Source organism: Scaptodrosophila lebanonensis, unplaced genomic scaffold (assembly GCF_003285725.1).
Source record: "Scaptodrosophila lebanonensis strain 11010-0011.00,11010-0021.00 unplaced genomic scaffold, SlebRS2 tig00000098-arrow-pilon, whole genome shotgun sequence".
NCBI lineage: Eukaryota > Metazoa > Arthropoda > Insecta > Diptera > Drosophilidae > Scaptodrosophila > Scaptodrosophila lebanonensis.
In genome coordinates, this window is record NW_022060568.1 from 2,261,167 (window position 1) to 2,275,532 (window position 14,366).

Consider the following 14,366-nt stretch of genomic DNA (forward strand, 5'->3'; position numbering starts at 1 on the left):
GTGGAACAAGGAAAAAAAATGGGCTAGCATTAACGCGCCGTTAACATTTCATTTCGGTCGCGGTCTCGGTCTCTGGTAGCACTCGGCGGGGCTACGGCTACCAAACATTTTAATTATGAGCCGTTGTTATTGTAAAACAAAATGCTGGCCAACCAGCCAGCCAGCCAGCCTGCCAGCTCGCAAACGAAATGAACAAAGTCATGTGTGTGTGGCAAGGAAGCGCGACGGCGATCAGGAGAGCCAAATGAAAAACAAAATGGACATGTGGCCGCGCATTTTGTGGTTGGCTAAGCCAAAGAAATGGCCAGAGAGGGGGTGAGAGCTCCTGGGCTTCTCTGGCTTCCCTCCGACTGGGCTATATTGTTTGCAACGGAAATGCTAACAAATGTGCGCATATGTGTGTGTGTGTGTGTGTGTGTGACATGTTAACGACGGCGCTCAAATGACTTTTGTGCGGTTTAAAAACCAAAGCCGCACAGCAGTCATCCCCGACGCCAGCGCCACCGCCAGCGCCATCGCAATCGCCATAGTTGGCGTCGTCGTCGTCGTCAGCATCAGTAGCAGCAACAGTCGGGCAGCATTTTTCAATTTTATGGTTTCCAGATGAAGTGCGTTCGACCGTAAGTAAACGTTGCCGCCCTACCCCGCCCACTGCCCTCTACTCCTCGTCTAAGCTATGCGTCAGCTGCAGCTGTCATTGTTTAGCTTTTTGCTGCAGCCAAAAAGAAAAAGCGCAGCCGAAAAATCCCAATCCCACACACACATACACATACATACACACACACACACACACATTGCCTCCATCCTAGTCAACTCTTTCTTTCTGTCCACCAGTTTACTTCTGCACTCAGAAAACGAGCCACAACAACGGCCTATGGGGGGAAAAAAACACTCTTTTCTGCAGTTTACTGGAGAATATTAATATCAATTTATTAACTTTATTTTTCCTAAATTCCAAATTCAAAAACATAATTTGTGTGGTTAGGCAAACAAACCAATAGAGTTGTGAATAAAAATATGAAGAGCTTTCAAATCAATAGACTTGTAGATTAAATGATATTCATGGGTATTTTCAACAGTCAATAACAACGTGAACAGTTCCTGTGAATTCAAATTTGTTTGGCTGCGAAACTAAAATGTAATTCTAAATGCAGAAAAAAATTGTGTGTAGCTACGAGTATGAATAGATGTATTCACATTCGTAAAATCAACAGAAATTCGTCAAACGCAACCGGAGATTATTATAGCTCCTATGGCCTTTCTTTTCGACCAACTCCATTAGCTAATAATTGCCCTTACAATTATATTGGTCTTGAGGCCGTCAATTAGCTCTTCTCGCATTGGAACCTATGGCTGTGATTCGCACTCTTCTTACCTTTTTTCCTTCACAACTAGGTTCCCATTACCCAAGCAGTTTATCTTCTGTTACTATGCAGATTTATAGTAAGTTAACCAAGAGTTGTATTGTCCTTTCGTTTTAGCCCAAAACAAGGAATTTAAATAAGGGCTGTAGATCTGCTGCCCATTAATGTTTTGCAAGCAAATCGATGCGCAGTCTGTTTTGAGGATTTACTCTTTTCTAGCAAATAAGCTCAATAAGAAAAAAAAACACAAAACATTCTTCCTAACTTTGAATTATCAATTGCAAAATGTTTTTCAATACAAGGCTGTTAAGCATTTCTGCATCTAGTCAGTTTCGTAGCTAGTTTAGAGTTAAGTTCGCTTCAGAGAAAGCTGCTCTGAAGGAACAGATATCATATTAAATCTTCTCCTAGTTTGGGGAATTGCTGTAAAGCTCGTCTACGTCCTCGCTTGGCCTGAACGCCTTGGTAGGATTCCGCCGAAATATGTGCTTGTTTCTCTCAGTGTATGTTTTCTTCTATTTTTGTGCCGTACATAAAGTTGCAGTTTTTCTTAGCCGTTTGTTTTTGTGACTACGGTACTGAGTTTATGGAACACAATTCCATTCTTTTTTGTGTTCTTTTGTTCATGTCAAATTATGGCTGCTTAGCCATTGATTCTGTGCACACATGTAGACAAATGTGCGTGTGTGTGTGTGTGAGTGAAAGTTATGAGTTATACTTTATTGCGCCTGGACGAGTACACACATAAAAATAATAAAAAAAAAGAAGCAAAAAACAAAAAATGGAAAACCTGAAGGGCGCGGTTCACGTTTTAATTAAGTCGCGCATGTGTGTGGCTATATCTGTGGTTTTGGCACAGAACTTGTGCTGGCGTGGTTCTGGATGAGTATATATGTGTGTGTGTGTGGGTGCGTGTGATAGTGCATTTGTTTGGCTTCTCGATTAAACATTTCTTTTGTAAGTTGTGCTCCATTGTCAACCGACAGACAACCAGAGATGTGGGCACTCGCATGTGGTTGTCAGCATGTAGCATTCCACTATATGGTTGAGTTGAACGAGCTCTACTATATCTCCGATTTAATAAGAAAGTGGCAACAAAGTGCGAAAGATGTGAAAGAATAACTCTTGTAAGTATACTAGTAGACTATTGTAATAGCTATAAGCCAAGCTTTAATTTCCCACCGATATCAAGACGAAAAAAGGCTGCAAATTGGAATGAGAATTGCCTCAGCAAAGTTATAATAAAATCCCATGAAGTAACAATTCAAAAATGATCCTCCATTTTATAAATAAGATTTCATTAAAGCTGCTTAAAGCTAAAATAGATAGAATACTACTAAAGAAAATGGTAGAAATGGATAGCGAAGTTCCGTGCAATTCTGTGGCTTAAGGGAAAGAAATCTTGGGGGCAACACAAATTTCAGAACATGTGCTCAGTAATCAACTTAATAAACTGATCTTTGTTTAGTCGTGGAACTATAGCCTTTTAATAACTCCTCTGTGGAATTCTCTGTGGCATCTACTAAGATGTTAGACAGGGAAAGGTAATTCTCGTACATTGTTCAGTTGACTCTTCGTGCGGAGTATTACTTGGCTTTTGAAGATCGTGGTGGCCAGCGAGTGATCAGGCGGGAGTGCTGTCAACATCCCTTTTTAAAATGTTGCTGGTGGTCCATTTTTTGAATTACACAAATGTACGTGTGTTGCCGAACAACAGCAACAACAAGAAACAAATGAAGGAACTTAAGTTATTTCTATAATCCGAGACATACTAAGTAAATATCAACGTTGCCTGCTCCTTGCGAAAGCTTTTAAAACTTTGCTCGTCGCTGTTTTAGTTGTTGCTGTTGCCGTTGCTGCTGTTGTTGTTGTTGTTGTTATTGCCAACTAGCTGTTCTTTTAATGCATATTAATGCATTGGAAGTGGATAAAAGCAAAAGCGAATTTACATAAAATTTTACAGTTATTAACAAAGCCACTTAACAAGCCTCAACTGGCCACCAACTCGGCGAGGGCAGCCACTCAGCTCATCCCTCTCTACATATGTACTACATATACATATATGTAGATATTTATATACAGAAATTTATATATCTACGTGTATGTATGTATCTATATACAAGTACTATATGTGGCATTGTTGGCCAACAAATTGTATTAAATAAATACAATTCCTTGTGCTGGGTGCATATTTCGCGATGCTTTTGTCCGAGCTTTCTGGCTCCTGCCTTTCCGCTTTCAGCTCTCCCTCATCTTTTTTCTTCGCAATAACAAGACATAATTCTTAATATAAATAAATCAAGAAGTTTTTCATAAAACGCAGTGCAATACTTGTATTCGCCAAAGCCAAAGCCAAAGCCAAAGCCACGGGCAACTTTTATGGCCGGGTGATGGTGGATGGGTGAGGGAGGAGGGGGATGCGTCAACTCGTCCCTGTACTACCGAATAGAATGCATCAGAGATGACACATTTTTCGGTGAGGCAGGAGCGCCTCTTTGCATGTGTGTGTGTGTGTGTGTGTGTGTGTGTGTGTTTGTCTGTTTGTGGGCATCACATAAACCAAATGGGCTGGCAAAAAGTAAATTTGTGCTAAAAATTATAGCATAGGGGTGCCTGAGTGGGGTTAGTGGGGGCGATGGGGTGGCAGAGCCAGAGCACACCTTAGCTTAGCCAAAGGGTGGTGGGAGGGGAGGGTAGGTGTCTGACACACGTTGACATTTGCCAGCGATGTCGGCGACGTTGGCTTCGTCTTGCTGTCACATTGCCTCGTGTTATTTGTTGCAATTTAAGTGACTTGGAATTGCAATTTATTGTTGGCTGTCTGTTTCCCTTTCACCCTTCCAGGCCATTTTCCACTTTTCCGCTTCTCCCCCGGCCAGGCGTTGACGAAATATGAGAATTTAGTGTAATGTATTTTTTATTGCAGTTTCATGAGCGGCATGCGTAGTGACGCATTAAATGTAGTGTAAGGAATGACATCGTTTTCTTTTTTTTTGCAGATTCAACAGACTTAGGGTAAATGATCGAAGGCGTAGGAGGATTTAGCAATATTTGCAAGTTTTCCAAGTTCTCTGTTAGTCTTAAAGTCTGATTCTATTCAATTCATTAGCATGATTTCGTCATTACTCCAAATAAAAATATATACTCTTGTACAGTATTCTCACAAGATAATTATGATAATTTGTGTTTCGTTTAAAAGCAGTTCAATAAGAAAATCGATCGATTAACAGCTTTGAAAGGTAACCCTATGTTAATCGGGTTAGCTGAAAAAGCCAGTTTTCTGACAGAACAAAAAAGTTGTTTAAAGCTAACGACAGTCAACGCCACAAAGAGCAGAAAGTTTGAGTTGATTTTTAAGGTACACCTAATTCTGTTTTTACACGGTTTGAAGATTAAAAATGGTATTCCATTTAGCACGATTTAAAATAACATATAATCAATGTATTTTTTACACGGTTTTTTTTTTACACGAGCCTTTCTGGAACCAATCTACCGTGTAAAAACAGAATTAGGTAAATAACAATTTTCTATGGTACCTAAAGGTCATTTATAGCTTTGAATCGATGGCTATTCGATAGTTAACTTCCTTCATTCGAGCTTCTTTCTTAGATTCCAGTTCTGGGGCCACATACATAGTATACGAGAATGTCCCATAAATGCTATAAAATCTAAATAGCTGCCATTGTGGAAGTAGCAATCGGAATGATGGCGCTCTAGATTAGTTTTTGTTTTCTCATATTTTCTTCACTGATGCGATATTGTAAATTTCCTTATATTTGTCAAACCAATTGAAAAGTTGTCGCAACTTTTGTGTTGATTTAACACCCGTGCCACAAAAGTCACAAAAGCGAGCAGACTATCGTTGGCCACAGGTCCTCCCCAGGCACAATACAAGGCAAACTTTTTTTCTGCTTCCACACAAAGAAAAGAAAATTTCGCTCTCTTGCCATACACATAGCTACAACAACAACAGCAATAGCAACAACAACAACAGCATGCACACACTACCAACAGCAAACATAAAACTGGTATGGTAAATGGCTCGACCAACGAACACCGGAGACAAGAAAAAAAGTCGAGTTCAAGAAATATTTGAAAAGAAGAATTGAAACAATAAGCAGCATTGGCAGTCCCGAAGTGGACCGTGCGCCCCAAAATATAAAGTGCCAAGTGACCACACAGTGATTTACGCTCATGAAATTGAGTTGTGGTGCAAATTATTTATGAACAAAGCGCACACACAGGAATAACAAACAAATAGCCGAGCAATACAAAATGGTGTTGGCGATGAAGACGAGGCTATTGCGACAAAGAAGAGCAGGGGTGTGTGGGGGAGGGGGGTGCAAACGAGCGATGTAATGGCCTGTAGTTATTGTACAACGACAACAACTTAAACAATATGCAGTTTGTGTGTCCGGGGTCCCACAGAGTCTGCCTTGCCTTGAATAGCCTGCTTCTCTGTCTGTCTATCTGTCTGACTGTCTGACTGTCTGACTGCCTGACTGTTGAGAGCTTTCGCACAATGGCAGAAATTTAGAAACTGAGCCTTAATTATACATTTTACATTCATACATTTGTTCAATGTACTTAGAAGTATGAATTATATCGACTTGGACTTTATAACTAAATATTCATTTCTAACTGGCTATAATGTGCGAAAATTAACTCTTCAACTCTTTATATTATGCGTTTCTTCTTAATTTTTATTGTATTCATCAAGTTCTTCTTAATTCAATTCATTTAAATATGAAGGGTTGGCTGAAAAAATACCTACACTCATATACTTAAAAGTATTATACATAAGAACCAATTAGTTACAGTTGAAAATCTGTAAAAGACGATACAAAATGAAACATACGCTACTGCTTCAGCTTTGATCGCTTTTAATTATCAGAGCAAGGAACTCTAGGATTATTGATGCAGATTTTTGATCGTTTATTTTTGATTTCTGCCCACTTTGCTTCGTTCGAGTCGTTCGTGTTGCTTTTGAAAAACTTTATGTGAAATAATTTATTAGCGGCAAACGAGGAAAAGTTTTATGAAAATTCAAAACAAAACAAGAGAGAACGCTACAGTCGAGCAAGCCCGACAGTGAAATACCCTGTACCCAGGTAAACTTCCGTCACTGAGTTATATGCGCCCATAGCATCAGCAAAAAGAGGAAGAAGAAGAGCGAACTTGTTGCTGTAGCTTGGTGGGGTTGTACTGGCGAGAATTTGTTTCGCTAATAACTTTTCTTAGAATTTACCGAATTGAATAAAATTTTGAAACAACAGTAGATAATTATATATGAATTATATGTGCAAATTTGGTTTAGGTAGCATTTGAAATTTGGACGCTATTGACGAAATTTTGTAGTCGGGGAAGGGGGGAAAAATTAAAACAAAAAAAATAAACTCGTCCTTTCTCGGACCTAGGAGAATCTGGATGCCAACTTTGGTTATTCTAGCTTTTATAGTTTCTGAGATCCTTGCGTTCATCCAGACGGACAGACGGACGGACAGACGGACGGACAGACGGACGGACAGACGGACGGACAGACGGACGGACATGTCTAGATCGATTTCTCTCGTCATGCTGATTCAGAATATATATACTTTATGGGGTCGGAGATGCTTCCTTCTGCATGTTACATACTTTGCACAAACCTAATATACCCTTTCTACCCTACGGGTACAGGGTATAAAAAGGAGCATAAAAGAATAGAAGCGGCTTCATTTCATTGTCAGTTGTATGTTTGTACTCGTATGTATGTATATATGAATGTCTCTCTGTTTTGGGTGAATGCTTTGTTTAATATTTTCTGACTTTGTCAAACAGCTCACAAGAAATATGTGAGCAAAAATTTATTTACTTGCGCTTCATTGGCAGAGCCACAAGTTTGTGTTGTTGCTGTTGGAATTTATTGAATTGTTTGGACGGGCATGCCCCCCAAACAATTGCAGGCAAACATACAGCTTATTATTTATGACAAAACTTTTCGACAGCTGTGTATGCATTACGCATACGCCGTGTGCGCAATTTATAAATGGAAATACATACATACTTGTAAGCGTGTTTTTCATTAACATCTCTACAACTACAACTACACAATGTACATACATATGTAGGCTTTTATTTATTTGTGTGTGTTTCTAATATTTTTAGCTACGTCGCTTGGCAAAGAAGCCCAACCACATGCCACGTGCCCGAAACGGGAGTAGACTGTTGTGTTTTTGTTCTTGCCATTACTTACATAACGTAAGCGCCCTCCATTGTATAGAAATTGTATGCAAATGAGACAAAATTAAATTTCTCATGATAATACCATATTAATGAGCGACATTATTTTCAATTGAGCGACGCGTCGTTATTGCCTTAAGGCCGCCTCTGTTCGTGTGTCGTCTTTGGCTTTCCATTGTTTATCAATTATTGTGAAATATTTAATTGGCGTAATGAAAACCAGTTCAATTCTGTTGCATTCTACATATAAATGAATGCATGGCAGTAAAGCTGCAATTAAAGCCGACGTTAATTACCCACAATTCAGTTAAGAGAAGTGACAAGACTTAGCCTCTTTATTTGGCCCAGCATTAGCATCTGTTTAGAGCTCCAGTTTGTACTTGCCAAATAGATAATTCAAAACGAATGGTTTGTAACTGTACGATTTATGAGAATGGAAATTTTTCGCAACCAACCAGCTACTAGCCATTCATCACTTTTCGTGGAATTACGTGAGCCATTTGAATAGTAGAAGTATTAGAAGTATTAGAATACTGCTAATTTTTTAGTTGCACACACAATTTTTTTTGTCTGACGACTATTTCTCAAATGCACTGCTGTTCCAAAGATATGAAAATACATATACATACTGTAGATTTATTTAGTTGATGCTTAACTTATTTTAATCTAATAACCGATTTACGCATTTTAAATGTACTAAGGCCATATAGAGTTATTGCCTGCAGGACTTGGCGGCTATTTCAGCCGAGGCCCAAAACCAGTGCATGGAGAATTGAATTAACCTTTGGCATGTTTGTATTTGTTCATAAGGACCCTATTTTGAAGGCGATATTAAGGATTTCTTTTAAAATACATGAATGTAAGTAAATGTTTTTTCACTTTAATCTGTCGGGGTGAAAATTTTTAGACGGTAGACTCCGAATCTTTGCATTTAACTTTCATTATGACATTTTATTTCATTTGGATGCCAAGCAATAATAGAACAATGAATTGCTTTTCATAATTATAACCAACAAAAAGCTGATTAAATAAAACTGCACATTGCTAATTTTATATTCAAGAGCTTTGTAGCGACAAAAATCGAACTTAGCTTTATTCAAACTTTAATTGTATTCGATGCAAATGAATGAATAAATGTATATTTGATAAACTAATTGGTTGCAAGTAATACTTGCAACGAGTGTTGAATCATTCATACAAATATTGGTATTTCTACAATAATAGTATATAGGAATTTCGCACGCTAATTGTTGGCAGAAAGCCCAATTCAAAGAATTTTCTTTGGCATACCTACATATATGAAATGCAAATCAAATCAATTGGAAATAAATAAATAAAAAATAGACTAATAGCATAGCCAACTAGCCCATACTACGACTTCTTCGGCCTAATCATCATACGGACGTAGCTTAGGGAGCCAGTGGGTCCGGGCAAAAATGGTTTCCACAATATGCCCTTATAGTTGCCGATCTGGTGAGCATATTTTGGCTGAAACGTGCCAAATAAGTTACTGAAAATCGGAAGAAAATTATAGATTGAGCGTCAACAAAAGGTTTGTTCTTTCACAGACCTCTCAAAGCAGTCTCGGCCATACCACCAGGCGCTGGCATGTGTGCGCGCACAGTTCTGTGCATTATCATCATTGTCCTGATCAAAGGTTGTGAACTTCTTGCCCGCATGATAGCGCAATGAGTCGCCAGCATCTCCTCTATAGCTGTCCAGGACATACAGCAAATACTTTTCAGACTCGCTCCCAATACTGAACTTGTCGTAGAGAGCGAAGCGCTGCTCCTTTTCCTGGTTGCGCATCACAATATACAGCTCACACTCGGCCCTATTAGTCAGTTTATGCAACTTATCCATCCCAATGAAGAACTCTGAGCTCAACGAACCAAAGCCGGACTTGTAATCTTGCCAGCCACGATTAAAGACCTCGCTGCCATCAAAGCGATAGGCGATTACAATCCAGCCGCCATCGCGTTCCTCCTGATCGCAGTTGACAAAGAAGGGCTCCACATCTGGCGCTATTCTAATGAGCACCTCACCATGCTTCTGGTCCCAGCAGTTCTGCGGCTTATCATCGAAAGGCACGTTGATAGCTGCAGGTATAGTTCCGATGCTATCGGCCCGTAAGCTGCAAGTTCAAAACAATTATTAAACGTATTGTTAGAATATGAAATAAGTTGTTGAATTGCGTATAGAAATCATACATATAGATTAATTGATGTTTCTTGCTGAAGAAGTCTGAAGCCAATGTGCTTACCAAGCGTAAAGGTATTCAACTGTGGATAGCGAAGAATTTCATTTAACGCATCTGCTGCGATCAAGCACAGTAGAGTGGAAAATAGGTTGGTTTTAATAACTAGTTGCCTTCCTGCTCCTTTCCATAACAGACTAACATACTGACTACCAATTAGCTTAATTTGAATCAAAAATCATGAATATAAATATTAAATGGATCTTTGCAGTTCTTCATTCTGATTCAAATAATATGGAGTTTTTAATAATGCATTTCAAATTTGTAGAGAGAAATTGGAAATTTGAAATTGGAAATTTTGGGTACTACTTCTATATTGGTTGGCTAACTTACATACGCGACTCAAGAGTCATGGTTGGGGCTGCGACCGCGTTGTTTTTGTACTCATCGATCAGCTGCTGGATATCATCCAATTGCGTTTTCAACGACTGTAGCTCATTGGACATGTACTCTATGCTGTTTCGGGAAAATTCAAATTGTTAAAAGTAAGTACTCCTCCAAGGTACTGGTAGTGGCGAACTTACCGCGCCGTGAAACCTCCCAAGGCACTAACAGGACAGCCAGTGCTCTGTAAATATTGTGGTATGATAGCCAAACCTCCGGACTGGTCTTGCAATTACTTACATTATCGAGACGAAATGGTTCGTGTGAATTCTTCATTATCGCGGACACCGTCATATCCGCGTTGGGTCGCATCGGGGGCGTCGTGCTGCTCAGACAGGCCAGAGCCGTAACCAGCGTTTCGAGCGCCATTCTGAGTAGAGATCGCTAGACACTTGAAACCGAACTGAAGCGCCGTCTGTAGTTGCTAGTGCTGTTGATGTTGCTGTTCTTAGTAATGTAATGTTTGTAGTATAGTACACGTATAGTCTATTGTACGGAATGTGGGCTGTCTACTTAGCATACCTGTTTGCAATGTGCCCGTACTAGTTGCTTAGTTAGTGAAGCGATGCAGCCGAGCTTTTGCTTTAATTGCCGACCTTTGGCGCTCTACTCGTCGCGCACTGCCTTCCAGCCGGAAAAACAACAGCCAGTTCAGCTAGCCAGTCGGCCTGAAGCCTGTTCCCAGTGTAGTCGTAGAATCGAAATGTCGAAAATGTTGCAGTTGGACACGTTGGTCACCATGCTGGCCTGCCTGACGAGCACACAAAATGAACTTAACAGTGAAATGCTGAAATCACTGCCCATCGATAATGTCAGTTTGAGCGCCGAGCTCATCATATTTTTCATTTTTCACTGTATGTCTTTTTATTTATAGAGTACAGCAGGCACTTGTCCTATTTCCGCTCTAAGTGGGTTCACCAACAGGTAAGACTCACTTGCAGAATACGTCTATTTTGATGGCCTCTCTAGTTCTAATGCAAAATATCTCCAACAGACTTCAAGCGCTTGCCACGGACATGGCCAGTATTAAGGAGCAGGTGGGCAGCTTACAGGAGCAGCTTGTGGATTTGCGCCGTACAGCCACATCGATAGGTGCCACGCCCCTGGCAACGCTGCCCATCGCTCTCGGCAGTCGTTTGTAGGTTGAACTCTTTTTTTTGAATGCCTTTTTTCTAGGATAGTGATAGCAAGTAACTAATTTGATTGCTTTGAGCCTAGTAGCAACTTGTATACCCTCCTCTAGGAAAAGGGTAAAAGAGTTCACTAAAAGACTCCAGGCCATCAGGCCTTCCTTGGGGAATACATCCGTCGGCACAATACTGAAGGAGTCAGGCAGACTTGCATGTTTGGTTCCATTAGTGGTGTTGCTGTTAAAATCATTGCTCGTCATTTGCATTAGAAAAACAAAGTTTTTCTTCATTTCAAAGAGCACATTTTATGGAAACGATATATATTTTAAAAGCAAACAAGAACTCAAGCTATATAGTATAGTATTATACATAGGATTGATTATAGAATAAGCTTTCAAGTTCAATCTCTTCTTACATATTTTCAAACTTCACTCAAATAATTGTTATGTTTCAAGTAATAATTCCTCCAACAGCTTGGATACGGACATACTAGATCCACAGGCCCTCGTCCCAGCAGCTCCCGCCACTAAGGGACCCACAACGCCGCACAACTGCGTCAAGCAAGAGCATGGAGTTGTGCGCATTCGACCGGGACCCAATATAGAGCCCTTCTATGTATTCTGCGACCAGAAGGTCCGTGGCGGTGGCTGGACAGTGGTGGCCAATCGCTACGACGGTAGCGAGGACTTTAATCGCAAATGGGTTGACTACAAGATTGGCTTTGGGTCCCTAACCACAGAGTTCTTCATCGGACTGGACAAGCTGCATTGGATCACGGTCAGCGATAATTATGAGCTGCTGGTCCAGCTCCACAATCGCGAGGAGAAGCAACGCTATGCTCTCTATGACCAGTTCAGCATTGGCAGCGAGTCCGAGCAGTACCGACTGAACGTGCTAGGCAACCACACAGGCGATGCGGCCGATGCACTGCGTCAGCACGCCGGCAAAAAGTTCAGCACCAGTGACCAGGACAACACTGAGAGCGGCGCAAATTGTGCGACTGCCCAGTCAGCTGCGTTTTGGTACAGCAGCAGCTGCAACCTGAGGTGAGATCACTGGAGATGTACATAGCTCTGCACCCGTCGCCTATTAACACCCAACTCCTATTTGGTCCTCTTAGCAATCCCTTTGGCATTTACCAGCGTATTTTGGACCGCAATGTTGATGGCTATAAAGGAATTCTGTGGCGTGGCTTTTTAGATGGGCCGAAGGGCTCGCTTAAGCGGATCCGATTGTCGGTGCGACCGAAAGCAGCTTAAAAATAGCATTCATATGTGTATACTCATGTATATATGTATATATATTTTTATCTAAACAAATGCGTGCTCCAATATTGTATAGCATAAGTGTAATAGCATAATTTATAGATATCCCATAACAATAAAGACAAACAAACAAAACAAAAATGTGTGTACTAATAGAAATTCATGTAGGAATAATGTCGTGCGACTAGTTTTTAAACTTCGTTTAGTTTTTCCGCCTCCGTCGTGGTCGTTGTTCGCTGCGTTGTGGTGGTCGTTGGCTCCTCATTGCCCTTCACCACCAAAGCATCTCCAAACACGGGCTTGAAGAATAGAACAAAGCGAGCGTAGCGACGAGCCGAGTTCTAAAATTTATGAAACAATAAATTGTAATTTTTTTAAAGCGTATCGTAATTATTTATCAATAGGGAAGAACAAACTTCAGAGGAAACAAAATGTGCAACGAAGTAATTAGATTTACATTCTTAGTACAGTGCCGTCCAATACAATACTTTACAATATCTTGCCCGATATGGCAACCTCAACTAAGCAAAGCACAGCTGCTTGAAACGTTTACATTTAATAATCCATTTCATTTCATAAAAATTAACTACATTTTCAACAATACGCATACAATTAACATGTTAGTCATATTGTCTATTAATCAGTGTAGCCAATTTTTCGGGCTGCCAACCCATTTACGGGGTGCTGCCAACTTAAAATAATATAAGTAGACAAGAGACTTTGAACACGAAATAGACCCCAACCCTTAGACACACAAAACTTTTGTACGAAACAATTGATTATTTGCAATATTTGAAAGGCTTTAACATCAGGCAAAGGCGGACAGATTTTCTTGTCCGATTTTCTGAATGTTTCATTCATTTTCTTGACTAACCAATTACATGAAATGTACTCCTTTTTTGTGATACTGAATATAGCTCTTCAGAATCGTAATATCTTCCGATTCTTATTAAATTCAAACAAAGTTCGCAAAACTAAATCTGAAATAAAAATGCTTAAAACAATACATGAGTCAACAGATTTTCAATCAAACCTACAATTGCTTTCCTTTCATGTTTTGTTTTGTTTTTGCTTGACAAATTACTATTGGAAACTTTGCTATTGCTATCCAAGCTTTTGAGTTTATAAACAAATGAGCGAGACAGTTGAAAGATGTAAACGAGCAATGCAAACAATCGCTAAACCTAATTAATGCATAAGACGACTGTCAGTGGACTTACCATAATCAATCTGGATATTGATTTGCTAACATTTGTGACGGTTTGGAACGATTTATTGAAGAGCTCGTCGGGCAGCTGGAACGAGACATTGCTGCGGTCCAGTTCGGCGGCATCGTTCCCATCTTTGCCGGTGGCGCGTGCGCGCCGTTGCCGCCGCTCGCTCTGCAAGTTTAAAAGATAAGGAGAGTGAGTAGGCGGTTGGGTATGAAAGAGCGCTTTATGGGAAATTTATCAGAGCATGTAATTAATTTGAACTTGGACACAACATAACTGAGGCAAGGCCAAGGTCACCCAATTATCTCAACAGCCCAAAAAAATACGAGACGAAACCAGTTTTGGTTTCTTTAATTAGTTTAACATGTAAAAATTCTTTTATTTCATTTTATTCGTTTCACGAGTATACGATAGTCGTAGGTATGCGCCAATATTTACAAACATGATACAATGTGTGGTGTAAGATTTAACTTAACTAAAACAGCAAAGGCCCTGACAAAAAGAATATTTATAAAAAAAAAATCATTCTA

General features: G+C 40.0%; 3 protein-coding genes across 4 annotated transcripts; 1 reads left to right on the forward strand and 2 right to left on the reverse strand.

The window, feature by feature from the left end:
* Nucleotides 1-8,774: 8,774 nt before the first annotated feature.
* On the reverse strand, nt 8,775-10,605 carry LOC115627898 (fibrinogen-like protein A). Its single transcript, XM_030523792.1, has 5 exons — nt 10,468-10,605; nt 10,368-10,411; nt 10,177-10,299; nt 9,157-9,720; nt 8,775-9,096 (listed from the first exon to the last, which is right to left on the reverse strand). Exons 1-5 carry the CDS (start codon nt 10,594-10,596, stop codon nt 8,958-8,960), a joined length of 999 nt encoding a protein of 332 aa, XP_030379652.1. The 5' UTR covers nt 10,597-10,605; the 3' UTR covers nt 8,775-8,957.
* A 298-nt stretch (nt 10,606-10,903) lies between these two features.
* Nucleotides 10,904-12,757, forward strand: LOC115627832 (microfibril-associated glycoprotein 4). Of its 2 annotated transcripts, none has more exons than XM_030523674.1 (5): nt 10,904-11,038; nt 11,102-11,151; nt 11,222-11,365; nt 11,813-12,403; nt 12,478-12,757. In XM_030523674.1, the coding sequence occupies exons 1-5, from the start codon at nt 10,931-10,933 to the stop codon at nt 12,614-12,616; spliced, it is 1,032 nt and encodes a 343-aa protein (XP_030379534.1). In that variant the 5' UTR covers nt 10,904-10,930; the 3' UTR covers nt 12,617-12,757. The 2 variants fall into 2 exon arrangements, with proteins under 2 accessions (XP_030379534.1, XP_030379535.1); XM_030523675.1 differs by having other exon boundaries at nt 11,831-12,403.
* A 56-nt stretch (nt 12,758-12,813) lies between these two features.
* Nucleotides 12,814-14,280, reverse strand: LOC115627970. Its single transcript, XM_030523865.1, has 3 exons — nt 14,275-14,280; nt 13,843-14,004; nt 12,814-12,963 (listed from the first exon to the last, which is right to left on the reverse strand). The coding sequence occupies exons 1-3, from the start codon at nt 14,278-14,280 to the stop codon at nt 12,814-12,816; spliced, it is 318 nt and encodes a 105-aa protein (XP_030379725.1).
* Nucleotides 14,281-14,366: the final 86 nt, after the last annotated feature.

What these genes read in the sequence shown, in the direction of transcription:
- LOC115627898 (XM_030523792.1), bottom strand. Translation starts at nt 10,596, where the DNA reads ATGGCGCTCGAAACGCTGGTTACGGCTCTGGCCTGTCTGAGCAGCACG. An exon ending in AACCATTTCGTCTCGATAAT is followed by an intron (nt 10,412 to 10,467) that starts GTAAGTAATTGC and finishes CAATATTTACAG; the next exon opens with AGCACTGGCTGTCCTGTTAG. An exon ending in TTGGGAGGTTTCACGGCGCG is followed by an intron (nt 10,300 to 10,367) that starts GTAAGTTCGCCA and finishes TTCCCGAAACAG; the next exon opens with CATAGAGTACATGTCCAATG.
- LOC115627832 (XM_030523674.1), top strand. Translation starts at nt 10,931, where the DNA reads ATGTCGAAAATGTTGCAGTTGGACACGTTGGTCACCATGCTGGCCTGC. An exon ending in CTAAGTGGGTTCACCAACAG is followed by an intron (nt 11,152 to 11,221) that starts GTAAGACTCACT and finishes TATCTCCAACAG; the next exon opens with ACTTCAAGCGCTTGCCACGG. An exon ending in ATCGCTCTCGGCAGTCGTTT is followed by an intron (nt 11,366 to 11,812) that starts GTAGGTTGAACT and finishes TTATGTTTCAAG; the next exon opens with TAATAATTCCTCCAACAGCT.
- LOC115627970 (XM_030523865.1), bottom strand. An exon ending in CAATATCCAGATTGATTATG is followed by an intron (nt 12,964 to 13,842) that starts GTAAGTCCACTG and finishes CATAAATTTTAG; the next exon opens with AACTCGGCTCGTCGCTACGC.